Here is a 25,934-nt window from a genome sequence, read left to right as displayed (position 1 = left end):
GAGGAATAGCAATTTAATCTTGTACAGTTTTCCAATGGTGTTGCTGAGTATTGCTGTAGAAAGAATAGAAAATGGAGGATCTTGGGAGCATTTTAAAAACCTTTGTTTTTGTAAAAGCAAACCTTCATTATGGTTTATTTTTAAGATGGCTCTAACTCCCTAGAGCATGATATGAAGCAGGAGCCATTCAAGTGCATAATGGAATGGTTTTCTACTGCTTGTGGTGGAAAAGTTCTTAATCCCAGCTGCAGACTGCAAACAAAGCTGTTGCTGGGAACCTTTGGCTTCCTAAGGAAGGCTTGTCATGCTCTCCTTTAACCCTTCAGGGGATTGGGGTCCCCTTAGCTTAATGAGCTTTAAATGTATATTTCCTCTGCACTCAGGCAGGCCAATCCACACCAGTGGGTTATGCACTCCTACCAGCAAATGGAAACGGAGTAAAGCTGATTCACTGACATATAGTCCTGCCCCGACAACAGCCTGGCCTGCTAGTATTCTCCATCTCCAGCATGCACATGGACATGCATCTCCCTTGTGGGGATTACGTGTGGTTAAAAAAAAAAAGGAAAAGAGGACAAAGGAATGCTCAGTGGTGAAAGCTTGTGCCCTCTCCCCTCCGTGTGAGTGACCTGATCGTGCTCTCAGCCAGGGAGGTCTTAGCTCAGGTTAAAAAAAAAAAAAAAAAGAGTAGGAAAGTTTTAGGCCCCCCTGCTTTTTCCTCACTGGGTCCTCCTTTCCTCTGTGTTTTCCTTTGTGTCTCTTACCCTCTCTTCCCTCTCACTTCTCTGGGGAGTTAGTGTAGAGTAGAGGCGGCTCAGGCTCAGCAGGTTGAACAGCTTTTGGCTAGGCCCGCTTCTCAGGCTTGGTTCAGTCACTCATGTGATAGGTCGCGGCAGCAGTTTGCTTTTCTGTGCACTTAGGCGTGTGCGTGCAATCTCACCATGTGGCAGTGACCTGATGTGGACCCACGTATATAGGTACTTTCCCTGTACGTACCCGGATCAGTCCAGACCATGGGTTGAGCCTCCTGTCCAGCAGATGGAGACAGACCAAAACTAAAAGGGTATCCTATATCAGGACAGAGCCTACCCTGCAGCCCTTCAGTATTTGTCTGTCTCCAGCAGATGACAGGCAGCTCACCCTGCGGTTCCCTCTTAGCTTGCCCTTCCCTTACAGGGTTTTCTTCTTTTCTTCTACTTAAGGGGCAAGCTCAAGCAAGTATTACCTGTTCTTTCTTTCATTAAAAAAAAAAAAAAAAAAAGAGGTTTTGATTGAAAATTGTATCTGACTGTCAGGCCGATACAGTACAGTGCTGTATCGGACTGACAGTCTGACATCAGTCTGGCATGAGCCCCGCTTTGCCACTGCCGACGGGCTCAGCTTTAGCAGCTATCGCAGGTTCTTTTTTTCAAGCGTGTGCCGCGCGGTCTGAGTAGGGCTGAAGCATGCTGCATGGTTGCAGGTTTACCGCACGTGGGGAGATGAGCGCATGCTTCTCTTGAGCTGCCCAGTGTTCCCAGTGCCTCTCTGGGAGGAGGGCACTTCAGGAGCAACTGTAGCGGCTACAACGCGGCTGCGCGGGTCTGGGAGGTCTTTGGCTGTGTCGGGGGAAGCAGCGGCTCCGTTCCCAGTGAACATGGGAATGGTGGCCATTTTAGATTGTTTTATGGCTGCTTCAGAGTCTGTGTGGGGAGGGTATCTCCCTCCACTGCTGTCACTGGCTGATTGAGCCCCCGGGGGGAAAGGGGGGGGGCAGTCGGGGGAGGTCTCTGATTCTTCCACCTTCTCATCAGATTTTGTTCTCTTGCTGCACAAAGCTTATTTCCCTGTACGTACCCGGATCAGTCCAGACACCTGGGTTGTGACTCCGCACCAGCATATGGAGACAGAGCAAAACTTGACGGGCTCCCTACATATAGTAAGGTGCCACCCACAGCCCCTCAGTCTTACTCTGTCTCCAGCAGATGGGGCAGGTCCACCCACAGTCTCTGGGATCCCTGGGGTTTTAGTCAGTCAGGGATAGTAAAAAAAAAAATAAATAAATAATAGAAGGAAGGGAAAATCCTTGTTAGTTTGTAGCATTCCTTTTTAAAAAAAAAAAAAAAAAAGAAGATTTTTACTTACAATTTTACAGAACAGCTCCCGTCGGAGGTGCCTCCCAGGGGGGTTTGGTAGGTCCTGAGGGGATCAGCCCCCCTGGTCGAGGCCGCTGCTGAGGGTCGAGGACCCGGCTGTGCCTGGCAGCAGCGTCGGGGGTGACACCGGGGAGCCCGGTTCACTCACCCCCGGTGGAGCGGAAACTTCAGCACCTGGGCCAGCGGCTAAGTATAAAAAAAAAAGTTTTGACGCTTTTGTTTTCCGCGCTGTCTCTCTCTCTGTTCCTCACGTCGGCGGGTCGCTTCGCGGGGGGAAGGATTTTCTTGCAGTTAGGCGCGGCGAATTTGTTTTTAGCTTAGGCCCGGGATGCCAGTCGGGTCGGCCTGCTGCGTGTGCGGGTCGGCGCGCGTGCACGTCTCTCGAGACGGCATGTGTTCCTCTTGTCTCGCCGGGGGTGAGGGACCATCGGAGGGGCGGTCGGGGGAGCCGTTCCCGGTCGTCCCGCTCGCCGCCGCGCACCGGAGCTGCTGAGCTCGAGGGCCCGGATCCGTTCCCGCTTAGCGCGGGAACGGCGGCCATTTTAGATTCAGTCCGTGCAGCCACGAGGAGGGCCGTGGATCATGGCGGCCAGCCACCTCCGCTTTCTCCTCAGACTCGGACCGCGGGGGGGGGGGGAACTCTGGGGTGCCCTACAATCAGGTCATTTGAGCTCGGGGGAGGGATCCTCGGATTCGGAGGATTCCTTCTCCGAGGATTTCACTCTTTTATTAAAAAAATTAGCGAAGTACAAAAAATCCAAAAACAAGCCCGGGAAAGTTCCAGGGGGCAGAGAGGGACGCTCTCACCCCCAGAAGAGGTCGGTCCGTCCTAGGGAATCGTCGGGGCCACCCAAGGAGAAGAGGTCGGCACGGGGCGTCCCTAGGGAATCGGCGACAGTCTACTTCTTCGGAGGAGGAGGAGTCCATCTCGGGGACCACGGGGAGAGCCTGAGGGGCCCGATGGTCCGGTCCAGCCGGGCGCAGGCAAGGGCGTGCTGGCGGGGGATGGGGATGACCCCAAGGTCGTGCGCCTCTTTAAAAGAGAGGAGCTATCTCCACTTATTCCAGCGATCCTTGAGGAGCTCGGAGTGGAGGCTCCACCGGTGGAAGCCCGTCAGGGCGCTAATATGGACCCGGTACTCCTAGGCCTCGCCGGACCTACGGTGGCGTTTCCGTTTCATTTTTCTGCCTCAGACATCCTGTTTCGAGAATGGGATACCCCGGAATTGGGCCTTAAAGTGAGTAAGGCCATGGATAAGTTGTATCCTTTGCCTGAGGATGTCTTGGAATTGCTGCGCCTCCCACGAGTGGACGCGGCGGTGTCGGCAGTCACCAAGAGGTCTACCATCCCCGTCACAGGCGCCACGGCGCTCCGGGACATTCAAGATCGGAAATTGGAGGTACAGCTCAAAAAGGTTTTTGAGGTATCCGCCCTGGGAGTCAGGGCGGCCATCTGCAGCAATTTTGCGTTGCGGGCTGGCCTCCGCTGGGCCCAGAACTTACAAGCGAATGCTGGTCTCTCAGATGGGGAAGCCTCACAGGCGGATCACTTGGAGGCGGTGATAGCCTACAGCGCAGATGCCATGCACGATTTGCTGAGAACTTCGGCCAGGGCTATGGTGTCAGCGGTCTCGGCTCGCCGTCTCCTCTGGCTTCGTAACTGGGCCGTGGATGGTACGTCTAAGGCGCATCTGGGCTCTTTGCCTTTCAAGGGGAAGTTACTTTTTGGAAAGCAACTGGACGATCTGATGCAGTTCCTGAGCGAAAACAAGGCTTTCAAGCTGCCAGAGGACAGGCCTAGACCTCGGTCTAACTTCTCGGCAAGGAACCGTTTTCGTCCTTACCGGCGCCAGAGACCGCAAAGATCGTCGGGGACGGGTCAGTCCTACCGCGCGAGTTCTGCCCGATCCTCCTCATGGTCTCAGTCCTTTCGAGGGAAGAAGTTCAACCGGGCCGGTGGACCCTCGGCGGGATCGGGGTCCAAGTCGGCCCAATGAAACGAGACTGGTTCATTCCTCGCGGCGGCCTCCGGAAGCCATACCAAACGTGGGGGAGAGGCTCGTGCAGTTTTACGAGGAATGGACCAAGATCACTTCAGACCAGTGGGTCCTAGGAGTAATAAAACACGGTTACGCGTTAGATTTTGCACGCCTGCCGTGGAACAAGTTTCTCGTCTCTCCCTGCAAGGATATTGCCAAACGCGCAGCCGTAAGGGCGACCCTTCAGCGCCTGGAAGATCTGGGCGCCATTATTCCCGTGCCATCAAGTCAACGGGGCATGGGAAGGTACTCCATTTACTTCGTGGTTCCAAAGAAGGACGGCGCGTTCCGGCCCATCCTTGACCTAAAAGGGGTCAACAGGTGCCTTCGTATTCCCAGTTTCAAGATGGAGACGATCCGCTTGGTTGTGGCCGCAGTTCGTCCAGGCGAATTTCTTGCGTCGCATCCGGCGGCGGTGATCTTGGTGGCGCCGGAGTGGCCATGGCGCCCGTGGTTCGCAGATCTCATTCAGCTGGTGGCGGAGCCTCCGCTTCGGTTTCTCGGGGAAGCGAGCATCCTTCGTCAAGGCCCCGTCTGTTTGGAGGATGCGGATCACTTTTGTCTCGCGGCTTGGCTTTTGAAAGGGCGCGCTTGAAGGCTAAGGGGTACTCCGAGGCAGTGGTCACTACTTTGTTGAGAGCTCGAAAGCAGTCTACGTCCTTAACCTATATGCGGGTCTGGACGGTTTTCGAGGCCTGGTGTAGTACTCACGAAGTAAACCCTATACGGCCAGCTGTGCCTGAGGTCCTCGATTTCCTCCAAGAGGGCCTCTCGAAGGGGCTGTCCTGGAGTACCCTAAAGGTCCAGATAGCTGCGCTTGGTTGCCTTAGAGGTAAGGTCCAAGGTGTGTCCTTGGCTTGCCATCCGGATGTGACGCGTTTTCTTCGGGGGGGCTAAACACTTGCGCTCACCGGTCCGGAATCCTTGTCCATCCTGGAATTTAAATTGCATGCTATCAGCTCTTTGTGGAGCGCCGTTTGAACCAGTCAAGCGAGTGACGCTGAAGGATCTTACTTTGAAGACGGTGTTTCTGGTCGCAATTACGTCCGCTCGTCGGGTCTCGGAATTACAGGCTCTTTCTTGTAGAGAACCGTTTTTGCGGTTTTCGGAGGCGGGAGTCTCTCTGCGGACTGTTCCGTCCTTTTTGCCCAAAGTGGTATCTGCTTTTCACTTGAATCAGTCTGTGGACCTTCCAGGGTTCTCGACCAGGGATCAGATGGACAAAGGGTCGAAAGAGTTGCGGAAACCCGATGTTCGGAGGATTCTAATTCGTTATCTGGAGGTTACGAATTCCTTCCGGGTTTCCGACCATCTGTTTGTTCTCTGCTCAGGGGCTCGCAGGGGGTCTGCTGCTTCGAGGGCCACGATTGCGCGTTGGCTCAAGGAGGCGATTGGTTCGGCGTATCTTCTGCAGGGCAAGTTGGCGCCTAAGGGGCTTCGAGCTCATTCGACTCGGGCGCAAGCCACGTCCTGGGCTGAGGTTTCTCAGGTGTCCACGCAGGAGATCTGTAGGGCAGCGACATGGAAGTCGTTGCATACTTTTACTAGGCATTATAGGCTTGATGTCCAGGCAGCTGAGCCTCAAGGGTTTGGAGCGAGTGTTCTCCGAGCGGGACTCTCTGCTTCCCACCCTCGGTAAATAGCTCTGGTACATCCCAGGTGTCTGGACTGATCCGGGTACGTACAGGGAATGAAAATTAGTTCTTACCTGATAATTTTCGTTCCTGTAGTACCACGGATCAGTCCAGGCTCCCGCCCGTCTGATGAATAGAGGGAGAGTCCGCTCGGTTGATTTGAGTCCTCGTTTACTCCATTTTAGATATTTTGCAATGGTTGTATTTGAGACCAGGCCGTTGTTTTGTTCCTGGTTCTGATGTTTTCGATTCTAGCCAGAGGTGCTGTGGTGAATCGGCTTACTTTAAGATTTTTCATAGATAGTCGGGCATTTTCTTGCTTTGACATTACGTTCGACTGAGGGGCTGTGGGTGGCACTTTACTATATGTAGGGAGCCCGTCAAGTTTTGCTCTGTCTCCATCTGCTGGTGCGGAGTCACAACCCAGGTGTCTGGACTGATCCGTGGTACTACAGGAACGAAAATTATCAGGTAAGAACTAATTTTCATTTGGCCTAGAAGGCCTTGAGGTGGCATACTTCCAAACAGGAGGTGTTGGAAGGTCCACTGCCCAAGAAGAAGCAGGCTTTCTGGGCTACCAAGGTTTGGCGAGTCCTTGGGTTGCCCGTGCAGGGGACCACAAAGGACGATTTTTCTGATAATTCCCAACATAGGGTTCCATCTGGAGAAAGCCCTCCAAAGGCGGATCCTTCCCTGGGGGGACAGGATCTGGATGGGGGCCAGGGAAAGTCCCTGCTGTAGAGGGGGACAATCCAAAGGTGGTTCGTCTGTTCCACAGAGAAGAGTTGGGATCCCTGAACCTTGCGGAGTTTGGCATAAAGGTTCTGTAGCTGGCTTATGGGGTCTAGCGAAGGCTTTACTGTTCCTTAAGTCAGTTAAAAAGTTGGCGTCAGAGAATGGGATACTCCGGAGACTGGCTTGAAAGTGGGTAGAGCAATGGATAAGTTATATCCTTTGCCTGAGGACATGCTGGAACTCTTGAAAGTCCCGAAGGTGGATGCCTCTGTCTCGGCAGTTACTAAGAAGACAACTATTCTGGTGGCTGGTTCTGCAGCTTTGAAAGATTCGCAGGACAGAAAGCTCGAGGTCCATCTTAAAATGATTTTTGAGGTGTCTGCTCTTGGCATCCATGCTGCGGTGTGCAAGTTTTTTGCTTTGGACTGGACTGCGATGAGGGCAGCAGTTGCAGGCTGACAAGGCCATGTCTGTCTCAAGTCCAAGCAAGTAGAGCGACTGGAAGCTGCGGTCACTTATGGAACCGATGTGTTGTATGACCTCATTAGGACTTCCTCCAGAACTGTGATGTTGGCGGCCAGGAGGCTTCTTTGATTTCAAAACTGGTCAGTGGACATTTCATCTAAGTCTCAGGAGCATTGCCTTTCAAGCGAAAGCTGCTTTTTGGAAAAGAAGGAGCTGATAAAGCATTTGAGGGAGAATAAAGTACACAAGTTACCCTAGGATAAGCCTACAGGGCCAAAAGGTTCTTTTCTTTTGTGTTATCTGTTTTGAGAGCAAAGGCTTTTCGGTAAGATAGGGCTTCAGGAGGAGCCCAGAGGCAGACCTCGGGGAGGCCGCAGTCTTGGAACCAGTCCTTTTGAGGCCGAAAGCTGAACAGGGATGGCTGTGGCCAGAGTAGTAGCGGAGCCAAATCCGCCCAATGAAGTGAGGCCAGCCTACTCCTCAGTCCCAGTCATAGGAGGTCGGTTGACTCTTTTTTACGAGGAGTGGGTCAAGATCATGTTGGACCAGTGGGTCTTTAGCGTGATAAGACAAGGTTATGCTTTAGAATTTGCTCGTCCGCTAAGGGACCTGTTCATGGTCTCCCCTTGCGCCTCAGTGGAAAAGAGGTTGGTGTTGCAGCAAACCATCACCCGTCTGCAGATGCTGGGAGCCATTGTTCCCATCCCACTAGAGCAGAGCTTTCCAAACTTTTCATGTTGGTGACACACTTTTTAGACAAACATAATTTCACGACACGGTAATTCAGTCTACTAGTAAACCAGAGGTTAAAGGTTAAACGAACGAAACATATTTCGACAATTTATGTATGTTTCCTTAAATATATACATAAATAAAATGTTTCACGACACAACCTATCTCATGAAAACCTTAAATTTATATTAAAAATATATATTCCAAGATTCATGTTATTGTTATAATTTATGAGAAACAATAATAAAACAAATTGTCTGTCCCCCACACACTCATCTCTCTCCTCCCCCCAGCACATGTCTGGCCCCCACACACTCATATCTCTCCCCCTCAAGCACATGTCTGTCCCCCCAGTACGTTTGCCCCCCACTCACTCATCTCTCTCCCCCCCAGCACATGTCTGGCCCCCACACTCATGTACCTCGTCTTTTTGATTGTTGCCAGTTAAGTGCTTCACTCCCTTCCATGATCACCAGACACTGCTGCTTGCAGTCAGTACTCCTCATGGCCAGGCCTCATCGGCAGCAGCAGCAGCCAATGCAAGGATGGCTGGGCTCGTTCCACCCACCAAGCCCCCCCAAAAAAACGCGATTGACAGCAAAAATCACCCAATAATAAGCAACCCATAAACTGAAAAAAAAGTGAATCTCTAGAAAAAAAAAAAGCCCAAACTCGCATCAGAGTTGACTGGGCTTGCGCGACACACCTGCACACTGCAGGCGACACACTAACGTGTCCCGACACACAGTTTGGAAAGCTCTGCACTAGAGGAACAGAGGACGGGACACTATTCCATTTATTTCATGGATCCAAAGAAGGAGGGGACTTTTCACCCAGTTCTGGACTTAAAGAAATTAAACATGGCTCTCAAGGTTCCACATTTTCAGATGGAGACTGAGTTCTGTCATGGCAGCAATGGGCAAGGGAGAGTTCTTGGCTCCCCTGGATCTGACAGAGGCATACTAGCACATAGGTATTCAGCCGTACCTTCAGAAGTTTCTCCAGTTCATGATCCTCAGGAGGAATTTTCAGCGTTGCACCCTTTCCTTCGGACTTTCACCAAGTGGTGGTGGTAGCAGCAGCTCTCAGGAAGGAAGGCGTGCTGGTTCACCCATATCTGGATGACTGGCTCATTTGAGCAAAGTCAGAGGTCCTTTGCAGACAAGTGGTGGACTTGGTGCTGCAGCACTTGCAATACCTGGGATGGATAGTGAATTTGTCTCAGAGTCATCTCTCCCCTTCTCAGGTGTTGGAATTTCTGGGGGTGCATTTCGATACCAGGGTGGGGAAAGTTGTTTTTTTGGTGGGGGGGTGGTTTCTCCTCACCGAACAGCTCATTGTCAAATTACAGTTTCAAGTTCACAGGCTGTTGGAGAACCAGGTGCCCAGGATTTGGGATTATTTGCAGGTTCTCGGTTCCATGGCATCTACTTTGGAACTGGTTCCTTGGGAATTGGCTCATATGAGGCCTCTGTAGGCAGCGTTGCTTTCCCAGTGGGATCCTTGTCAGATCAATTTCAACTTCCACTACCTCTCACAGAGTTAGCCAGGTCCAGTTTCTAGTGGTGGCTTGGTCAGGACTAGTTGCGTCACGGGGTGGACTTGGAGGTTCCGGAGTGGATGGTCATTATCATCGACGCCACTCTCTCCAGTTGAGGAGCTGTCTGCCAAGCTCAGTCAGTAAGGGCCAGTGGTCACCGGAGGAAACGTCATGGTCCATCAGTTGCTTAGAGATGGGTGGTGCAATTGGCACTGCAAGCACTTCTACCTCTTGCGCGGCCGTCCAGTCCGAATCTTGTCAGACAATGCAACGATGGTGGCTTACATCAACCGCCAGGATGGTACCAAGAGTCTAGTGGTGGCTCAGGAAGCTGGAGCACTGATCCGCTGGGCAGAGCAGCATCTGGCAATGATAGCGGCTTTTCAGATAGCTGGGACTGACAATGTACAAATGGATTATCTTAGCTGGTAGCAGCTAGATCACAGAGAGGGGTAAATATTGGAGGAAGCAATGTGCCCCATCAGTTGCAGATGGGGCAGAAGACCCCACATGGATTTAATGGCAACTCAGCGAAATGCCAAGTCACCGCATTTCTTCTGTCGCAAAAGAGAGCGCGGTGCAGAAGGGGTTTGATGCCTTGGTCCTTCCTTGGCTGCAGGACATACTGCTCTGTGTTTCCACCATGGCAGCTGGTGGGCAAGATATTGCGGAAAGTGGAGATTCATCCAGGAGACACAATTCTGGTGGCTCCAGAGTGGCCTCAGAGTCCCTGGTTTGCAGATCTGATCAACCTAGCAATGGATGGACTTGAGGCTCGTTCATTTGCCAGAGCTTCTGCATTAAGGCCTCATATTTTCAGATCAGGCGGCTCGCTTCTGTGTCATGGCTTGGCTTTTGAGAGGAAGCACTTAAGGGAAAAATGATATTCTGAGGATGTCATTTCTACTCTGTTGCAGGCTAGAAAGATTTCCACCTCCTTTGGCGTATGTGAGAGCATGGAGAGTTTTTGAGGCTTGGTGTGAGGCGCAAAGGGTTGATCCTATGTGAGCATCCGTGGCACATAAGAACATAGAAATTGCCATGCTGGGTCAGACCAAGGGTCCATCAAGCCCAGCATCCTGTTTCCAACAGAGGCCAAACCAGGCCACAAGAACCTGGCAATTACCCAAACACCTAGAAGATCCCATGCTACTGATGCACTGATGCAATTAATAGCAATGGCTATTCCCTAAGTAAACTTGATTAATAGCAGTTAATGGACTTCTCTTCCAAGAACTTATCCAAACCTTTTTTGAACCCAGCTACACTAACTGCACTAACCACATCCTCTGGCAACAAATTCCAGAGATTTATTGTGCGTTGAGTGAAAAAGAATTTTCTCCGATTAGTCTTAAATGTGCTACTTGCTAACTTCATGGAATCCCCCCTAGTCCTTCTATTATTTGAAAGTGTAAATAACCGAGCCACATCTACTCGTTCAAGACCTCTCATGATCTTAAAGACCTCTATTATATCTCCCCTCAGCCGTCTCTTCTCCAAGCTGAAAAGCCCTAACCTCTTCAGCCTTTCCTCATAGGGGAGCTGTTCCATCCCCTTTATCATTTTGGTTGCCCTTCTCTGTACCTACTCCATTGCAACTATATCTTTTTTGAGATACGGCGACCAGAATTGTACACAGTATTCAAGGTGTGGTCTCACCATGGAACGATATAGAGGCATTATGACATTTTCCGTTTTATTAACCATTCCCTTCCTAATAATTCTGGCCTTTTTGTAAAGAGGGCTGGTGAAGTTTTTGTCCTTTAATTCCCTCAGAGTTCAGGTGGTAGCTTTGGGCTGTCTTTGAGTCAAGGTGCAGGGAGCAGCTCTAGCTGCAAATCTGGATGTGGTGCCTTTCCTCTGGGGGTAGGGGGGGTGAAGCATTTGCGCCTCCAGTTCAGAAGCTGTGCCCCTCCTGGAGTCTTAACTTAGTTTTTAAGAGCATGTCTGCAGCGCTGTTTGAGCTTCTTAAAAGTGCTACTATGAAAGATCTCACTTTGAAGGTGGTTTTCTTGGTGGCAATTTGCTCTACTAGAAGTTATCTCGGAACTTCAAACCTTGTCATGTAGAGATCCATTTTTGAGGATTTCAGATTCGGTGGACTCCTTGAGGGCGGTTCCTTCCTTTCTGCCGAAGGTGGTATCGTCGTTTCACTTAAGTCAGTCGGTGGAGCTCCCGGCTTTCCCAAATTTGGATGCTACAGCATCTCATGCGAGAGAGTTGCGACTCTTAGATATCAAGCATGCGTTGTTACAGTATCTTAGTCACTAACAGCTTCCAGTTGTCGGATCACATTTTGTGCCTTAGAGTGGTGCAAAAAGGGTCATAAGGAGTCAAAAGCCACGATTGCGCTGTGGTTGAAGGAAGCCATTGGCTCTGTGTACATCTTTCAGGGACATCCTGTCCCGGAGGGGTTAAAGACTCATTCCACCCGTTCCCAGGTGGCCTCCTGGGCCGAGTGTCAGCAAACTTTGGTGCAAGAGACTTGCAGGGCGGCTACTTGGAAATCGTTGCACGCTTTCGCCAGGCATTATCTTGGATGTCCAGGCCCCAGAGGCCATGAGTTTTGGTGAGAGTGTACTTCGAGTGGGACTCTCACAGTCCCACCTGGTTTAAGGAAGCTTTGGTACATCCCAGTAGTCTGGACTGATTTGGGTACATACAAGGAAAGGAAAATTTGGTTCTTATCTGCTAATTTTCGTTCCTGTAGTACCACAGATCAGTTCAGAGTCCCGCCCAGTTGAGGGAGGGAGATTTGGAGACACCACTAGATCTGTTATTGTAATTAATCTGAAGAATGGCACAGATTTTGTTATTCCTGCATGTTTTTTTTAGTGTGGGCAAAGTTATCTGTTTAAGTTTTCCTTTTCCCACTGCTCATTCAGGATGATATTATTTTCTTATTGGTAATGGTATTATGGCTATCTTGGCTTGGATACTTATCAATACTGAAGGACTGCAGGTGGCACACCGGGTTATGTAGCAGTGGCTGTGAAACTTTCTCCATCTGCTGGAAGGGAGGCAAAACTCAGGAATCTGGACTGATCTGTGGTACTACAGGAACGAAAATTAGCGGGTAAGAACCAATTTTCCTATGTGCATGGAATCTAGCACATCATACGTGCACATATTTACAGTTGCTCGTTGCCAGGTTTGTGTAGATATAGCTTTAAATTTTGAAAAAACATTCTTTTCTGTCTTGTATGTTATCCTTAGGCCATGGAACTTTTTATAACCATTTCTCTATATTTCCAACATCTGTGAGATCTAAGCTGATAAAGAACCTAGCTTGAATGGAAAAATGACCAATAACCATTTTATTTCAGTGTAGGGGTAACAGCCCCTTACATAAAGTCAGGTGGCTTCGAGTTGTGCTGGATGAAGGACACACGATCCGAAACCCAAATGCCCAGCAGACCAAAGCGGCAGTAGACCTAGAAGCAGATCGAAGATGGGTACTGACAGGTACCATACGTGAACATGCATTCTCATTACAGTGATGATACTGCTGGGAATAATTAAAGCATTTTTGGACCCAAGATTTTTTTACATTTAGTCCAGCAGATTGCTTTTCATGATTATTTATTTTTTATTTTAGGGGGAAAAGGCTATTCTGTAATCTGCTGTTGATTTTGTTTTAGGTACCCCTATTCAGAACTCTTTGAAGGACTTGTGGTCTCTCTTGTCTTTCTTTAAACTGAAACCCTTTGCTGACAAGGAGTGGTGGCATCGAACAATCCAGCGACCTGTCACTATGGGAGATCAAGGAGGACTTCGGTATGAGGAATAGATTTTAGTTTTCTAATATTCATAATGCTCACAGGGATGTGTGTAAGCCAAGGCTAAAAACTGGGGAGAGAAAGATTTTTTTAATTTACTTAATGGAACCATCAACCATTCTATATTGTTTCTTGGCATGCATATCAGCTAAAGTCCCAATAAATTATTGTTCCTTCCCAAATCTATTTTTTTTACCACTTGATACAATGAAAAATATACATCTATAATGTGACTGTCATACTAGGTGTCATTGAAGATATTCACATTTCTTAATCTCTTGCTTATATATAATCATGTCAGTGTATTTTTTTTTTTTGGAAAAATTTTTTGCAAATGAAAACTAAATGACTACCAATATTGAGCCACTGCTGCTTATCTTATTTTTGAAAAAATGCCATCTTTCATTTTAGGTCCTGTTTTCCTAGCGTGTAGCCAGATGGACTCAGGACCAGTGGGTTATGTGCTCTTCTGCTAGCAAATGGGAAATGGAGTCAAATTTCAAAGCTGACGTCACTCTAGATATACCCCTCCAGTAACCTCAGCTCTTCAGTATCTCTCCGTCTCCTAGCAGATGCGGACACTATCCCACACACTAGAATTACACTAGTGTTAAGAATTACAACAAAGAAGAAAATTTTTTTTTACCTTAAAGAAGATTGAGCCCCGCTTTACTGCGGTGATACCTAAGGGTCCCTCCCCCCAGTCGAGAATTCCTGAGGTGATTTCGGTATCCCTCAGAGGTGTGCCTTAGTCTGGTAGCCGGTTCCCAGTGTGGACGTAGCCCCCATATTGGCTGAAAGGCAGCAGGTGCACAACCGAGTGTGGCTATGAAGGTAAAACCCTCTTCCCCCTGCAGCTGGAGACCATCCCGGCACATGATCAGTAAGCACCGAGACCAGGTAAGCAGAAAACTTTGAATTCAGGTCTCCGGGCTCAGAGTGCCGAATCGAGGTAAAAAGGAAGCACCAATCGGGTTGAGCAGCCTTGGTTGGGCTAGGCCCTGATCCGGTGCAGGGGTCCAGACACGGGGAGGGGGGGGGGGGGCGTCGGCGCCATCTTCCCTTCTCGACCAGCGGTTCGCGCGAGGCAGGCCGGACGGCCAATGTACCCAACTTGTGCGCATCCAATATAGACGCTAGCGCGCATAACTGTGTGCACAACTGAGCGCACACCGTGCGCATAACTACATACACATTGAATAGAGACATGGCACCAGTGTCCAAGAAGGCCCAGAAAGCACTCTTTACACAGCTTGCCACATCAGAGCCGCACAGCCTGATCTGGAGTCCTGCCTGTGTAAGCATTGTGAAGAAGCCCAGGGGGGACCAAAGCCTGGTCCCTCACTGTCTGAGGATGGGTTCGGAACTACTACATTCGATAGCACCGGACATATGCAACTCTGAAATGGCTTCCCCACAGGAGGGGCACCTCAGGGGGCCCCTACTCAGACTCCATCTGGGATTAACATGGACCCAGGACCTTCTCCTGGCTAGAATTTTTCCAAGGACTGCAAGCCTTCGTTCAGGCACAATCAGCCCCGGCTGTGACCCGGGTTCAACCCCTGCAGGAAGCACAAGATCCTCCCGGCTTTGCTCGGATGACTCAAGACATGCCTCGCCTAACCGAAAATTTCCCCGACAGGGACTGGGACACCTCGGATGATGATGGCGGCTCCCTGGAATAAGGAGAAATTCCTTCAGGCCTGGAACCATAACGAACGATGCTTCGCTTCTTCTTACAGGGATGAATTATCGGCCCTTGTTTCCCAGACTCTGAAGACTCTGGGTATTCCAGGCACGGACCCCATGGCAGAACCAAAGAAGAACCCCATCTTGGTGTCCCTGCGTAAAGCCTCATGCTACTTCCCAATGATGGAAGCCATCCAGGAACTCATTGACCTGGAGTGGGATGCCCCGGAGGCCAACTTTAAAGAAGGTCGGGCCTTGGAAGCCTTATACTCTCCGGAACCAGCGACCAAGGAACGCCTGCGTTTTTCTGAAAGTGGACGCCATGGTCTTTGCCATTTCAAAGCGAACAACCATTCCTGTTGAGGGAGGGGCTGCATTGAAGGATACTCAGGATAGACGATTAGAATCCATCCTTAAGCAGGCCTTCGACGCAACAGCAATGACACTGCTGATTTCTTCCTGCTGCACACTGGTGACACGTTCCTGTTTGCTCCTCTCTCGAGAGGCAAACAACTCAGAAACATATACCGGTGAAACAATTGAACCGGCAGCAGCCTGTCTGACGGATGCAAGCTCAGATCTGGTGCGGACCTCAGCCAGAGGAGTAGCCTCGGTAGTGGCGGCCAGAAGACAGTTATGGTTGTGGAATTGGACTGCTAAAGCGAATCTCACAAGGATGCCCTCTAAAGGATCTCTCTTATTCGGAAGCGAATTGGAGAAGTTAGCCAGCAAGTGGGGCGAATCTCCAGTGCCTCAGCTACCGGAGGACAGGGGTAAAAGATCCCAGTGCCCCCCCCCCTCCCGAAGAACTAAGGGCAGAGGCTCTCAACGCTTTTGCCCCTACATGATCTCACAATTCCAGGCACCTCGTCCCTCAGGAAGGTCTCGGCCCTTTCAGAACCGACAAACCAAAAGAGAAACAGGCCCAGGGGCAGGCTCCAGCCATACTCCCCAATGAGAATGGGACGACCCATCCACGAGAAGAGGAAATAGGGGGTCGATTTTCCCTCTTCTATCAATGATGGGTCGAGATCACGTCAGACATATGGGTACTAAACATCATTCGAGAAGGTTACTCTCTGGAGTTCTGCAGCATCCCTCGGGACAAATTTATGATGTCACCCTGCCACTCCCACACCAAGAGACTGGCAGTGGAAGCCACTCTAACAAGACTACTCAGTCTGAAGGCAATAACTCCGATTCCTACGCCCCAACAAAATACGGGTGCTATTCCATCTAATTTATCGTTCCCAAGAAAGAAGGATCATTCCGACCCATCTTGGATCTCAAGAACGTCAACCGTCATCCATGGATACTACACTTCTGTATGGAGACTCTTCGCTCTGTAATAATGGCAGTACAACCAGGAGAGTTCCTAACCTCCCTGGACCTCTCCGAAGCTACCTTCACATTCCAGTCCATCAAGATAACCAGCGTTTCCTATGCTTTGTGATACTGGGTCACCATTACGAGTTCCGAGCGCTACCCTTCAGCCTAGCAACTGCCCCCAGAACATTCTTCAAAATTATGGTGATCGTGGCGGCAACACTGAAAAAGGAAGGGATCCTTACTTGGATGATTGGCTGATCAGGGCAAAGTCTTTGGAAGAAAGCAGACAGGTGACCAGCAGAGTCAAGAAACTACTGTAGGAACTTGGTTGGGCCGTGAACACGGTCAAGAGCAGTCTGCAGCCCTCTCAGTCTCTAGAATACCTGGGGGCCTGTTTCGACACCAAACAGACTAAAGACTTCCTCCCTCCCCCGAGGAGAAGGAAGTTGATGGAACAATTACGATTGGTGACCAATGCACGCCCCAAGGTATGGGACTATCTTCAAGTCCTTGGGCTCATGGCATCAACCCTGGAGGTCCTTCTGTGGGAAAGGGCTCACATGTGACCACTCCAGTGCTCCTTACTGTCACGCTGGAACCCACGTTGTGTACCCTGAGCGTAGGCGGGAGACGGAGGCGGTAGGAAACTGCCCCTACCCATTCCATGATGGAGAAAGGACCAATGTACCTTGGGGCCAGGTGCATTGAAGGAAGCCGCAAGCGGACGTGTTTAATGCTTAGCCACACCTTATCCCCAGGGAAGAATGACTGGACTGGACGTCGTAGGCGGTCTGCAAACCTCTTCGCAATCACCGCAATGTGCAAAAGTTTCTCCCGGGTGGATCTCCAGAGCTGGCGCAACTGTTGGGCCGTGAGTTGTACGGCTGGAGATGGCCCTTCCAATGGCAAGGGCAAGGGAGGTGGAAGGCGTTTCCCATATACCGTATAGAAGAGAGAACTGCCGGTGGCGGAGTGTTTGTGGTGGTTGTATGAGAACTCCGCCCACGGGCGTAGGGCCACCCAATCATTTTGCAAATCTCCCACGAAGGACCGGAGGAACGTCTTCAATGTCCGGTTCGTACGTTCCACTTGGCTGTTAGCTTGGGGGTGGAAGTCGGTCGTGAAGTCTAGCTGGACCCCAAACATTTTACAGAGCGCCCTCCAATACTTCGCCGTGAATTGAGAGCCCCTATCCGAGGCAATGTGTCGGAGGAGTCCATGAAGGCGAAAGATGTGGCGGGTGAACAGGTTTGCAAGTTCAGGTGCTGTGGGCAGCTTAGCGAGGAGAACAAAGTGAGCCATCTTGGAGAACCTGTCAATCGTAACCCAGATCACCATCTTCCCTTCTGAAGCGGGTAGATCGACGATGAAGTCCGTGGATAAGTGGGTCCACGGCTCAGTAGGAATAGGCTGTGGCTGAAGAAGGCCCCAGGGGCGGCCGGCAGGAGTCTTCTGTTGGGCACAGGTCGGGTAGGAGCTGACATAGAGCCGGACGTCCTTCTTAAACTGGAGCCACCAGTAGAACTCAGAGTAATTCCTGGGTTCTAGCTACCCCTGGGTGACCTGCGGTTAGGGAGTCATGGGTCCAAGAGAGTACCTTCTTCCGGAGACGGACTGGTACTACCATCTTTCCCATAGGAACCACGTTAGATGCCACGAGGAGCACCATAGCCGGGTCGAGTATGCACTGTGGTGGATTGGGGTGTCCTCCGTCTCCGCCATACGGGAAAGGGCGTCCGCCCAGATGTTCTTGTCTACTGGTCTGTAGCGAAGGAGGAAGTCGAAGCAGCTAAAGAACAGGGACCACCAGGCCTATCAGGGGGTTGAGGCACTGGGCACGGCACAAACATTCTAAGTTCTTGTGGTCCGTATACACGACTACTGGGTGCTGGGCCCCTTCCACCACTGGCGCCATTCTTCGAAGGCCATTTTGATGGGCAGAAGTTCCTTGTCTCCTATGCCATTTTTTTCTGCAGGTGAGAATTTCCGGGAAAAGTAGGAACATGACAGGGATTTGCCGTTGCTGGATATTTGACTCAGAACAGCTCCAACCGCCATGTCGGAGGCATCAACTTCCACAATGAACTGACGTTGGGGGTCCGGGTGATGGAGACAGGTGTCCTGAAGGAAGGCTGCCTTCAGCTCTTGGAACGCTTGTACCGCCGCAGCAGGCCAGTTTCTGGTGTCAGCCCCCTTCTTGGTGAGGGCCATAAGCGGCGCCACCATCGTGGAGTAGTGTGGTATAAATTGCCGGTAGAAGTTGGCGAAGCCAAGAAAGCATTGGAACACCTTGATTCCCACAGGTTGAGGCCAATCCTTGATGGCCGTCACTTTTTCGGGATCCATATGGAAATCTGTGGAGGACACGATATACCCCAGGAAGGGTAAGGACTCCTGCTCAAATTGACACTTCTCCATTTTCGCGTAGAGCCGGTTATCCCAAAGTTTCTGCAGTACCCTGCGGACCTCACGGCGGTGCTTGCACAAGTCCTTAGATTATATCAGCACGTCATCTAGGTAGACAATGACCGACGTATGTAACATGTCCCTTAGTACCTCGTTCATGAGGTTCTGGAAAACCGCAGGAGCATTGCAGAGACCGAAGGGCATGACCAGGTATTTGTAGTGGCCATCCCTTGTGTCGAATGCAGTCTTCCACTCATCGCCTGGCCTAATCCTGACCAGGTTATAGGCCCCACGGAGATCCAGCTTCATGAAGATTTTGGCTCCCTGTAGTCGGTCCAGTAGTTCCGGAATCAAAGGCAATGGATAACTGTTGCGTTGGGTAATACTGTTCAGACCACGATAATCTATACAAGGTCGGAGGGACCCGTCCTTCTTTGCTACGAAGAAGAACCCGTCTCCCGCCGGGGAGTTGGACGGTCGAATGAACCCTCGGTCCAGGTTCTCTTGGATATATGCAGACATAGCTCGTGTCTCCGGGAGTGACAACGGGGTACACCTGTCCTCGAGGGGGTTTGGTACCCGGGATCAGGGTAATGGCACAGTCAAAGGGTCGATGCTCCAGGAGGAGCTCGGCTTTCTCCTTCGAGAAGACATCCTGGTAGTCTTGATACTGGGGCAGCAGCACTACCGAAGCGGTCAGGAGAGGTATCGAAAGTCGCTGAACAGCGGTCAGACAGGAGTCAAAGCACGACGAACCCCAGGATGCCACCTGGAGAGTATCCCAACAGATTACCGGGGAGTGCTTCCGCAACCAGGGTAGTCACAAGATGACTGGATGCATGGATTTATCCAAGATGAGGAATGAGATCTCCTCCACATGCAGAAGGCCCGTGTGTAGGGTGAGGGGCTCGGTACAAGTAGAGATAATCCCTGGAAGATGGGTCCCATGGATGGAAGACATCCGGAGAAGAGGTCTTTGGGGTTGGACCCCAATCCGGAGTTGTTGGACTAAGTCCTTGAGGATAAAATTGCCCCCGGCTCTGGAGTCAGTCAAGGCTAGTGTATCGAACTCTCCTTCGGGAAGAAGTGTGGTCACTGGAACAGTACATGGGGAGGCAGAAGTGGTGTTACCTAGGGTTAACTCCCCGACTATCCCTAGGTCCAGACGTTTCCCGGCCGAACACCACACTGAGCAAGGAAGTGGCCCTTACCACCACAATATAGACCCAGACCCTGGGCCCAGTGTCTTCTTCTCTCCTCCTGAGAGATTGGTCCTCGGCCCAACTGCATAGGTTCTGTATCTTCATTTGCTGGAGAGGCCGAAGAAGAGGGTACTGGTCGGGAAAATGGGGTTCCCGAGTATCCAAACCTCCGACCAGGTCTCCCCTCCCGGAAGCGGCGTTGGATCCAGCGGTCCACGCGATCTGCCAGGTCAATGAGGCCGTTCAGATCGTCCGGGATGTCCCTGCCCGCCAGCTCATCTTGGAGCGTTGGGGAGAGACCTTCCAGGAAAATGCTGTGAAGGTGTCATTTCCCCAGTTCAGCTCGGCTGCTAGCATCTGGAATTCTATGGCGTACTCTGACAGGGGCCGGCTGCCCTGCCGTAGCTGCAGTAACTCTGAAGCAGCGGTGGGCTTGCGGGAAGGCTCATCGAAAACCTGCCAGAAGGCTTCGACAAATTGCTCCAGGTTAGCCAGGCGGGAGTCCTGACGCTCCCATAGGGAAGAGGCCCATGCCAGGGGTTTCCCGTCTAACAAGGTGATAATGTAGTTGGTTTTAATCCGATCCGTGGGAAACTGAGCTGGCAGAAGGTTGAACCAGATGAAACATTGATTAAGAAATCCCCGGCATAGCTTGGCATCCCCAGAGTACCGTGAGGGCACCGGTAGTTGCGTAGGGATGGCTGGTCAGACGTCGGCCACAGCTATGGGGACCGGGGGGCTGAGTGCGGCGGCTCTGTCAATCTCATTTGCTAATCTCTGCACCGTTGTCATCAGGGAGTCAATGCAGATTTGTTGTTGTTGCAACCACTGTGCAATACCTGAAATGGCTTTCACGCCCGTGGCTTCTGCCAGGTCCATGGTTTTGCAAACTGTTAGGGTGATGGACCCTTGGGCCGGCTGAGACTGCAGGTGTTGCACTGTGGGGGCCCACAGTGGGCGTCGCAGCTGGGAGGCGGCGCTGAAGAGGTGTTCCGAAGAAGGCTTCACCACTGGAAGCCTGAGGTCCCCCCAGGAGGAGCCCGTAGGGACCCAGGCCTCTTGGACTTAGGTGTGACCCTATGCGACCAAGGATCAAGGAAGCAGCCGAAGAGATGATCGATGGGAGCGGTTGAGCCCAGGAGGCCAGAAGAGTCTTTGCCCTTGGAAGCCCGTGGCTCTCCCAGGAGGAGCCAGTGAGAGCTGGGCAAGCAAGAACTGGATACCTGTAGACGACGAGGAAGCTGAAGTCGGAGTTGATGGACGAAGCAGGGTCAGAAGCCAAAACCAGGGGTGGAAGCTGAAGTCAATGGACTAAGCAGGGTCAGAAGTCAGAAGTCCGAGGCCAAAACCAGGGGTGGAAGCTGAAGTCAATGGACGAAGCAGAGTCAGAAGTCAGAAGTCCAAAGCCAAAGATAGATGGGAGTCCTGGGACAGCAACTAGCAACTCCAAAGAGCGAACCTCGTTGCAAGGCGAGGTCTAGAGGTGGCTGCAGGGTTTAAATAACCCGGCAGCGTCTGATGTCATCATTAGGGCTGTCCTCCATTTCCCACGCTGGCCCCTTTAAATCCTGGGCCCCGGCGCGTGCGCCCAGGGGGCAGGGCCAGCGGTGGAAGGTCGACGGCGTCTCCCTCGCGGAGGGGACGCAGCAGCAGGCTACGTTTCAGGCCTGGACAGCCGGGGAAGGGTTCCCACGGCCCGGCCTGGCCACGAGGTGAGTGGAGGTCCCGGGGCATGGCCCGGGACCGTAACAGAGAGTAAATTGTCAGTTGATTCCTTAACTTTTACTGTCGGATCTACAGCTGACTTACTATAAAATTTATCATCAGAGAGTTGCCGCTCAATCTCCTGAATATACTTCTGTCTATCGAGAACCACTACTGCCCCACCTTTGCAAATTTAATGATTATATTTTTATCATTACTGAGTGATTTTTATGGCGAGTTTCTCATTCACAGTCAAATTATTCTTGAACTTTACTTTATTTTCCTTTTCTTCTAAATCTTTAAGTACAAGTGCTTCAGAAGTGTGTATGACAGGATTAATTGGTCCATTAGGCATCCACTTACTATTTGGTTTAATTATTGAAATATCTTCTGTATTCCATGTGCTGGTTTGATCTTTACTGTATTTTGAGACTGCTTTGAATTTCTTTTTTTAGGCGCCTGCAAGCCCTAGTTAAAAATATTACACTGAGACGGACAAAAACAAGCAAAGTGAAAGGCAAGGCAGTACTGGAATTGCCTGAACGCAAGGTGTTCATTCAGCACATAACGCTGTCAGAGGACGAAAGACAAGTTTACGAATCTCTGAAGCACGAAGGCAGAGCTGTCATTAGCAGGTAAGGGCAGGGGCTGACAAAGATGAAGGAAACCACTGTGCTTTAAAATACAATAGTGTATTTTTTGTAATGGGTTTTTAATGATTAGAATCAAAAGACGTGACTTATGTGGTCTCAAAAGCTCATGTACAACAACATTCATTTTTTGGTTGGTCCATTAAAGGTAGCGCACCTATGAATAATCCAGTTTTCTCCAAGATCCATACAACTGTTGGAGCTCTGTGCTAATAAGTATGTCTATTCTTTTCTTTCACGCAGGTTATTTCCAAAAAGCTATAAGAAAGGTGATGCATGATAAAGATCAAAATTAGAAATTTTGATCTGAAGCTGCTTAGCCAGTGATAGAAATGATGCCTGTTGAAGCCAGTTCATTTTCTATGCATTTAACATAAATCATGTTACAAAAAAAAAAAAAATACAAAGAAGTATCTTAAGAACACAGACCCTTTTGCTTTTGCAATAGTCAGCAACTTCAGTTGCCAAAGTTGACAATCACATTAGAGGGGAAATTGAAAAATCTGTGGCAAAATCTGAAAATACAATAAGACAGGCTTACGGCAGGGCCTACCGCGTATGTGGCATGGTTTCAACACGCTTAGGCCGCATTCGGCTGTGCTCTGTGTGCGTTTTGGGGGGCTGAAGGGCCGTCGCAGCTCCCGGCCCCTGCGAAACGCCGAAGGAGCAGTGCCGGCTCTGCCGCGACAAGAGCTCCTGTCAAGGAAAGTTCCTCCCATGTCAGGCCCCTCGGCTGAGATTTTGCCCGCACCACTGGAGGGAACGGGACATTCTCCCCTGGGACTTTCCCCGGTCCACCCGGGCCCAATGGAGGGGGGCAGGAGGGCCTTTAGATTTAACATAGTAATAGTAATGACGGCAGAAAAAGACCAAATGGTCCATCCAGTCTGTCCTGCAAGCTTCCCAAGGTAGTAACTGCCGCTCCGTGCAGGTTAGCCCCATGTTTCTCTTAAGGGTAGTAACTGTCGCTCCGTGCCGGTTTAGCTTTTTTATTTATTCCCATCCTCTAGCCTTTTAGGGATCCACAGTGTTTATCCCATGCCCCTTTGAAATCCTTCACAGTTTTAGTCTTCACCACTTCCTCCCGATGCCGGATTGAGAATTGGACGAGCAATTTTGAAGCTTTATCCCTTGCCTGAACAGCCCTTAGAGCTTTTTCTATTCCGAAAATGGACGCGACGGTATCTGAGGTCACTAAGACGACTATTCCCGTAGCGGGTGCTGTGACATTGAAGGATGTCCATCTTAAGAGGATCTTTGAAGTGTCCGCTCTGAGTTTGCGGGCAGCCATTTGTTCCAGCTTCATGCAACATGCCTGTCTGCATTGGGTGCAGCAGCTTCATGATGGACAGGCAAAGGCAGGTGTTGTTGCGAATATGTGAACCATTTGGAGGGATCGGTCGCATACATAGCAGACACTTTGTATGATTTGGTGAGGCCTTTGTCTTGTCTTATGGCCTCCGCTGTGTCTGCCTGGTGGTTATTGTGGCTGCGCAACTGGTCGGCCAATGTGTCATCCAAGTCCCAGTTGAGTTCCCTATCTTTCAAAGGACGTCTTTTGTTTGGGGAGGACTTGGAGCAATTGATCAAATAATTGGGTGACAATAAGGTACACAATTTTCTGGAAGATAGACCTAAGACTAAGCAGTCCTTTCTGGGAAGGCAGATTGTCTCTTCATGTGAGAGGAGCCCCAGCTTTGCAGAAGCAGTTTTCCAGCCACAGTCAGACCTGGGGGCAGCCCTTTCGGGGTGGTTGTAGGCCCTTCAGAGCTTCCACAGTAGGTGACGCTACAGGGGCAAAATCCTCCCAATGAAGAGAGGCTGGCTCACTCCCGTCATTTTTTTTTTATAGGGGGTCGTTTGGCTCGTTTCTACGGGGAGTAGGTCAAGATCACTCAGGATCAGTGCGTGCTCAGTGTCAGTCTGTTACGCATTAGAATTTGCGTGTCCCATTCATGACTCTTTCTAGTCTCCCCCTGCAGGTCGGTAAAAAAGCGTTGGGCGGTTCAGGAGACTTTAGACAGGTTGCAGATCTTAGGGGCTGTAGTTCCAGTCCCTCCGGACGAACGGGGCAAAGGTCGGTTTTCAATTTACTTTGTATTTCCAAAGAAAGAGGGCACTTTTCACCCCATTCTGAACTTGAAATGGGTAAATGCAGCATTGAGGGTCCCAAGATTTTGAATGGAGACCTTGTGGTCTGTAATTGCGGCGGTGCGCAATCGAGAATTCCTGGCTTCGTTGGACTTGACGGAGGCGTACCTGCACATTCCCATTCGTCGGGATCACCAGCGTTTTCTTATATTTATGATGCTGGGTCAGCATTTCCAGTTTCAGGCTCTCCCTTTCGGGCTGGCCACGGCACCACAAACCTTTACCAAGGTCATGCTTGAGTGGCGGCAGCCGTAAGTCACGAGGGAGTGTTGGTACACTCTTATCTCGAAGATTGACTCATCAGGGTGAAGTCGGAGGCCAATTGTCGCCATGCAGTCCAGAAGGTGATTCATACTCTAGAATCTCTAGGCTGGGTGGTGAATTTGGCAAAGAGCCATCTAACTGTGTCTCAGAATCTCGATTATTTGGGAGCTCTGTTCAATACGAAGGTAGGCAAGGTTTTCCTGATGGAGGGGAGAGAGTGTAAGTTGCAGACGCAAGTTCAGCACTTGTAAATGTTGAGAGTACCCAGAGCCTGGGATGGTTTGCAGATTCTGGGTTCAATGGCTTCAACTCTCGAGTTGATTCCCTGGGCCTTTGCATATATGAGACCATTACAGAGGGCTCTGTTGGCGCAGTGGAATCAGTTGTCAGAGGCTTTTCATCAGCATATGTCTCTCGATGCTCCTATGTGGAACAGCCTGTCTTGTTGGCTACAGAGCTCCAATCTAGTACATAGTGTCGATCTGGAGGTCCCGGATTGGGTAATTCTCACTACCGATGCCAATCTTTCTGATTTTGGGGGGGGGGGGGGGGGGGGGGGGGGGGGGGGGGGGGGGGGGGGGGGGGGGGAGGGGCAGAATGCCAGCAAAAATCGGCCCAGAGCACTTGGTCAGCGGAAGAGGCCTCCTTGTCTATCAATCGCTTAGAGACCAGAGCAGTGAGGGTGGCATTACTGGCCTTTTTGCCTTTGGTTCAAGGACACTCGGTGAGGGTCTTGTCTGACAATGCGATGACCGTAGCATATATCAAACGGCAGGGCGGAACCAAGAGTCAAATGGTGTCTCAGGAGTTAATTCTTTGGTCGGAGCAGCACCTGCTTCAGATAGCGGCATCTCATATTGCAGGGATCGAAAAAGTCCAGCCGGATTTTTTAAGTCGCAGACTTCTAGATCCAGGAGAGTGGGAATGTCAGAGTCGGCGATGCAGCTCATTCGAGAGAGGTGGGGTTGTCCCCAAGTGGATCTAATGGCGATTTGTCTCAGTGCAAAGGCATCTCGCTTTTTCAGTTACAGGTGGGAATATTGGGCCAAGGGTGTCGATGCTAGGATGATTCCTTGGCTTCTGGAGGTTCTTCTGTATGTATTCCCTCCTTGGCCTCTCGTAGGCAAGAATAGAGAGGCACTACAGTGTTTATTTTATTTATTTAATACTTTTCTATACCGACCTTCATGAATAGAATTCATATCAAATCGGTTTACATGGAACAATGGGATTAACTGAATAAACTATTTAACAAAGAAGCAAAGTTACATAGAACAAGGAAATAGAACTTGGGGGCTAGGGAAGCCAGAAACAAAGGGCAGTGGAACTAAACATGAGAAATACAAAGCGCCGAAAATAGGCGTGGCGTCTAGTCAGGAGGTAGAGTCTGAAGATGTAGTAATTGACGATTTTAGGCAGTTAAGGGAAGGCTTGCCGGAAAAGCCAAGTCTTAAGTTTTTTTCAAAAGGTTAGAGGGCAG

At 50.5% G+C, this 25,934-nt stretch overlaps 1 protein-coding gene across 1 annotated transcript in view; it reads left to right on the top strand.

The window, feature by feature from the left end:
* HLTF (helicase like transcription factor) overlaps nt 1–25,934 on the top strand; it is a 333,607-nt gene that overhangs the window by 214,879 nt on the left and 92,794 nt on the right. Inside the window, 3 exon segments of the mRNA XM_029615024.1 lie at nt 12,607–12,745; nt 12,922–13,057; nt 21,845–22,024. Of these exon segments, the coding sequence (XP_029470884.1) occupies nt 12,607–12,745; nt 12,922–13,057; nt 21,845–22,024 (455 nt within the window).

The sequence above is a fragment of the Rhinatrema bivittatum genome, chromosome 9 (genome assembly GCF_901001135.1).
Source record: "Rhinatrema bivittatum chromosome 9, aRhiBiv1.1, whole genome shotgun sequence".
Taxonomy (NCBI): Eukaryota; Metazoa; Chordata; class Amphibia; order Gymnophiona; family Rhinatrematidae; genus Rhinatrema; species Rhinatrema bivittatum.
Note: the sequence above shows the minus strand (reverse complement) of the source record. Positions and strands in the feature narration are given on the sequence as shown.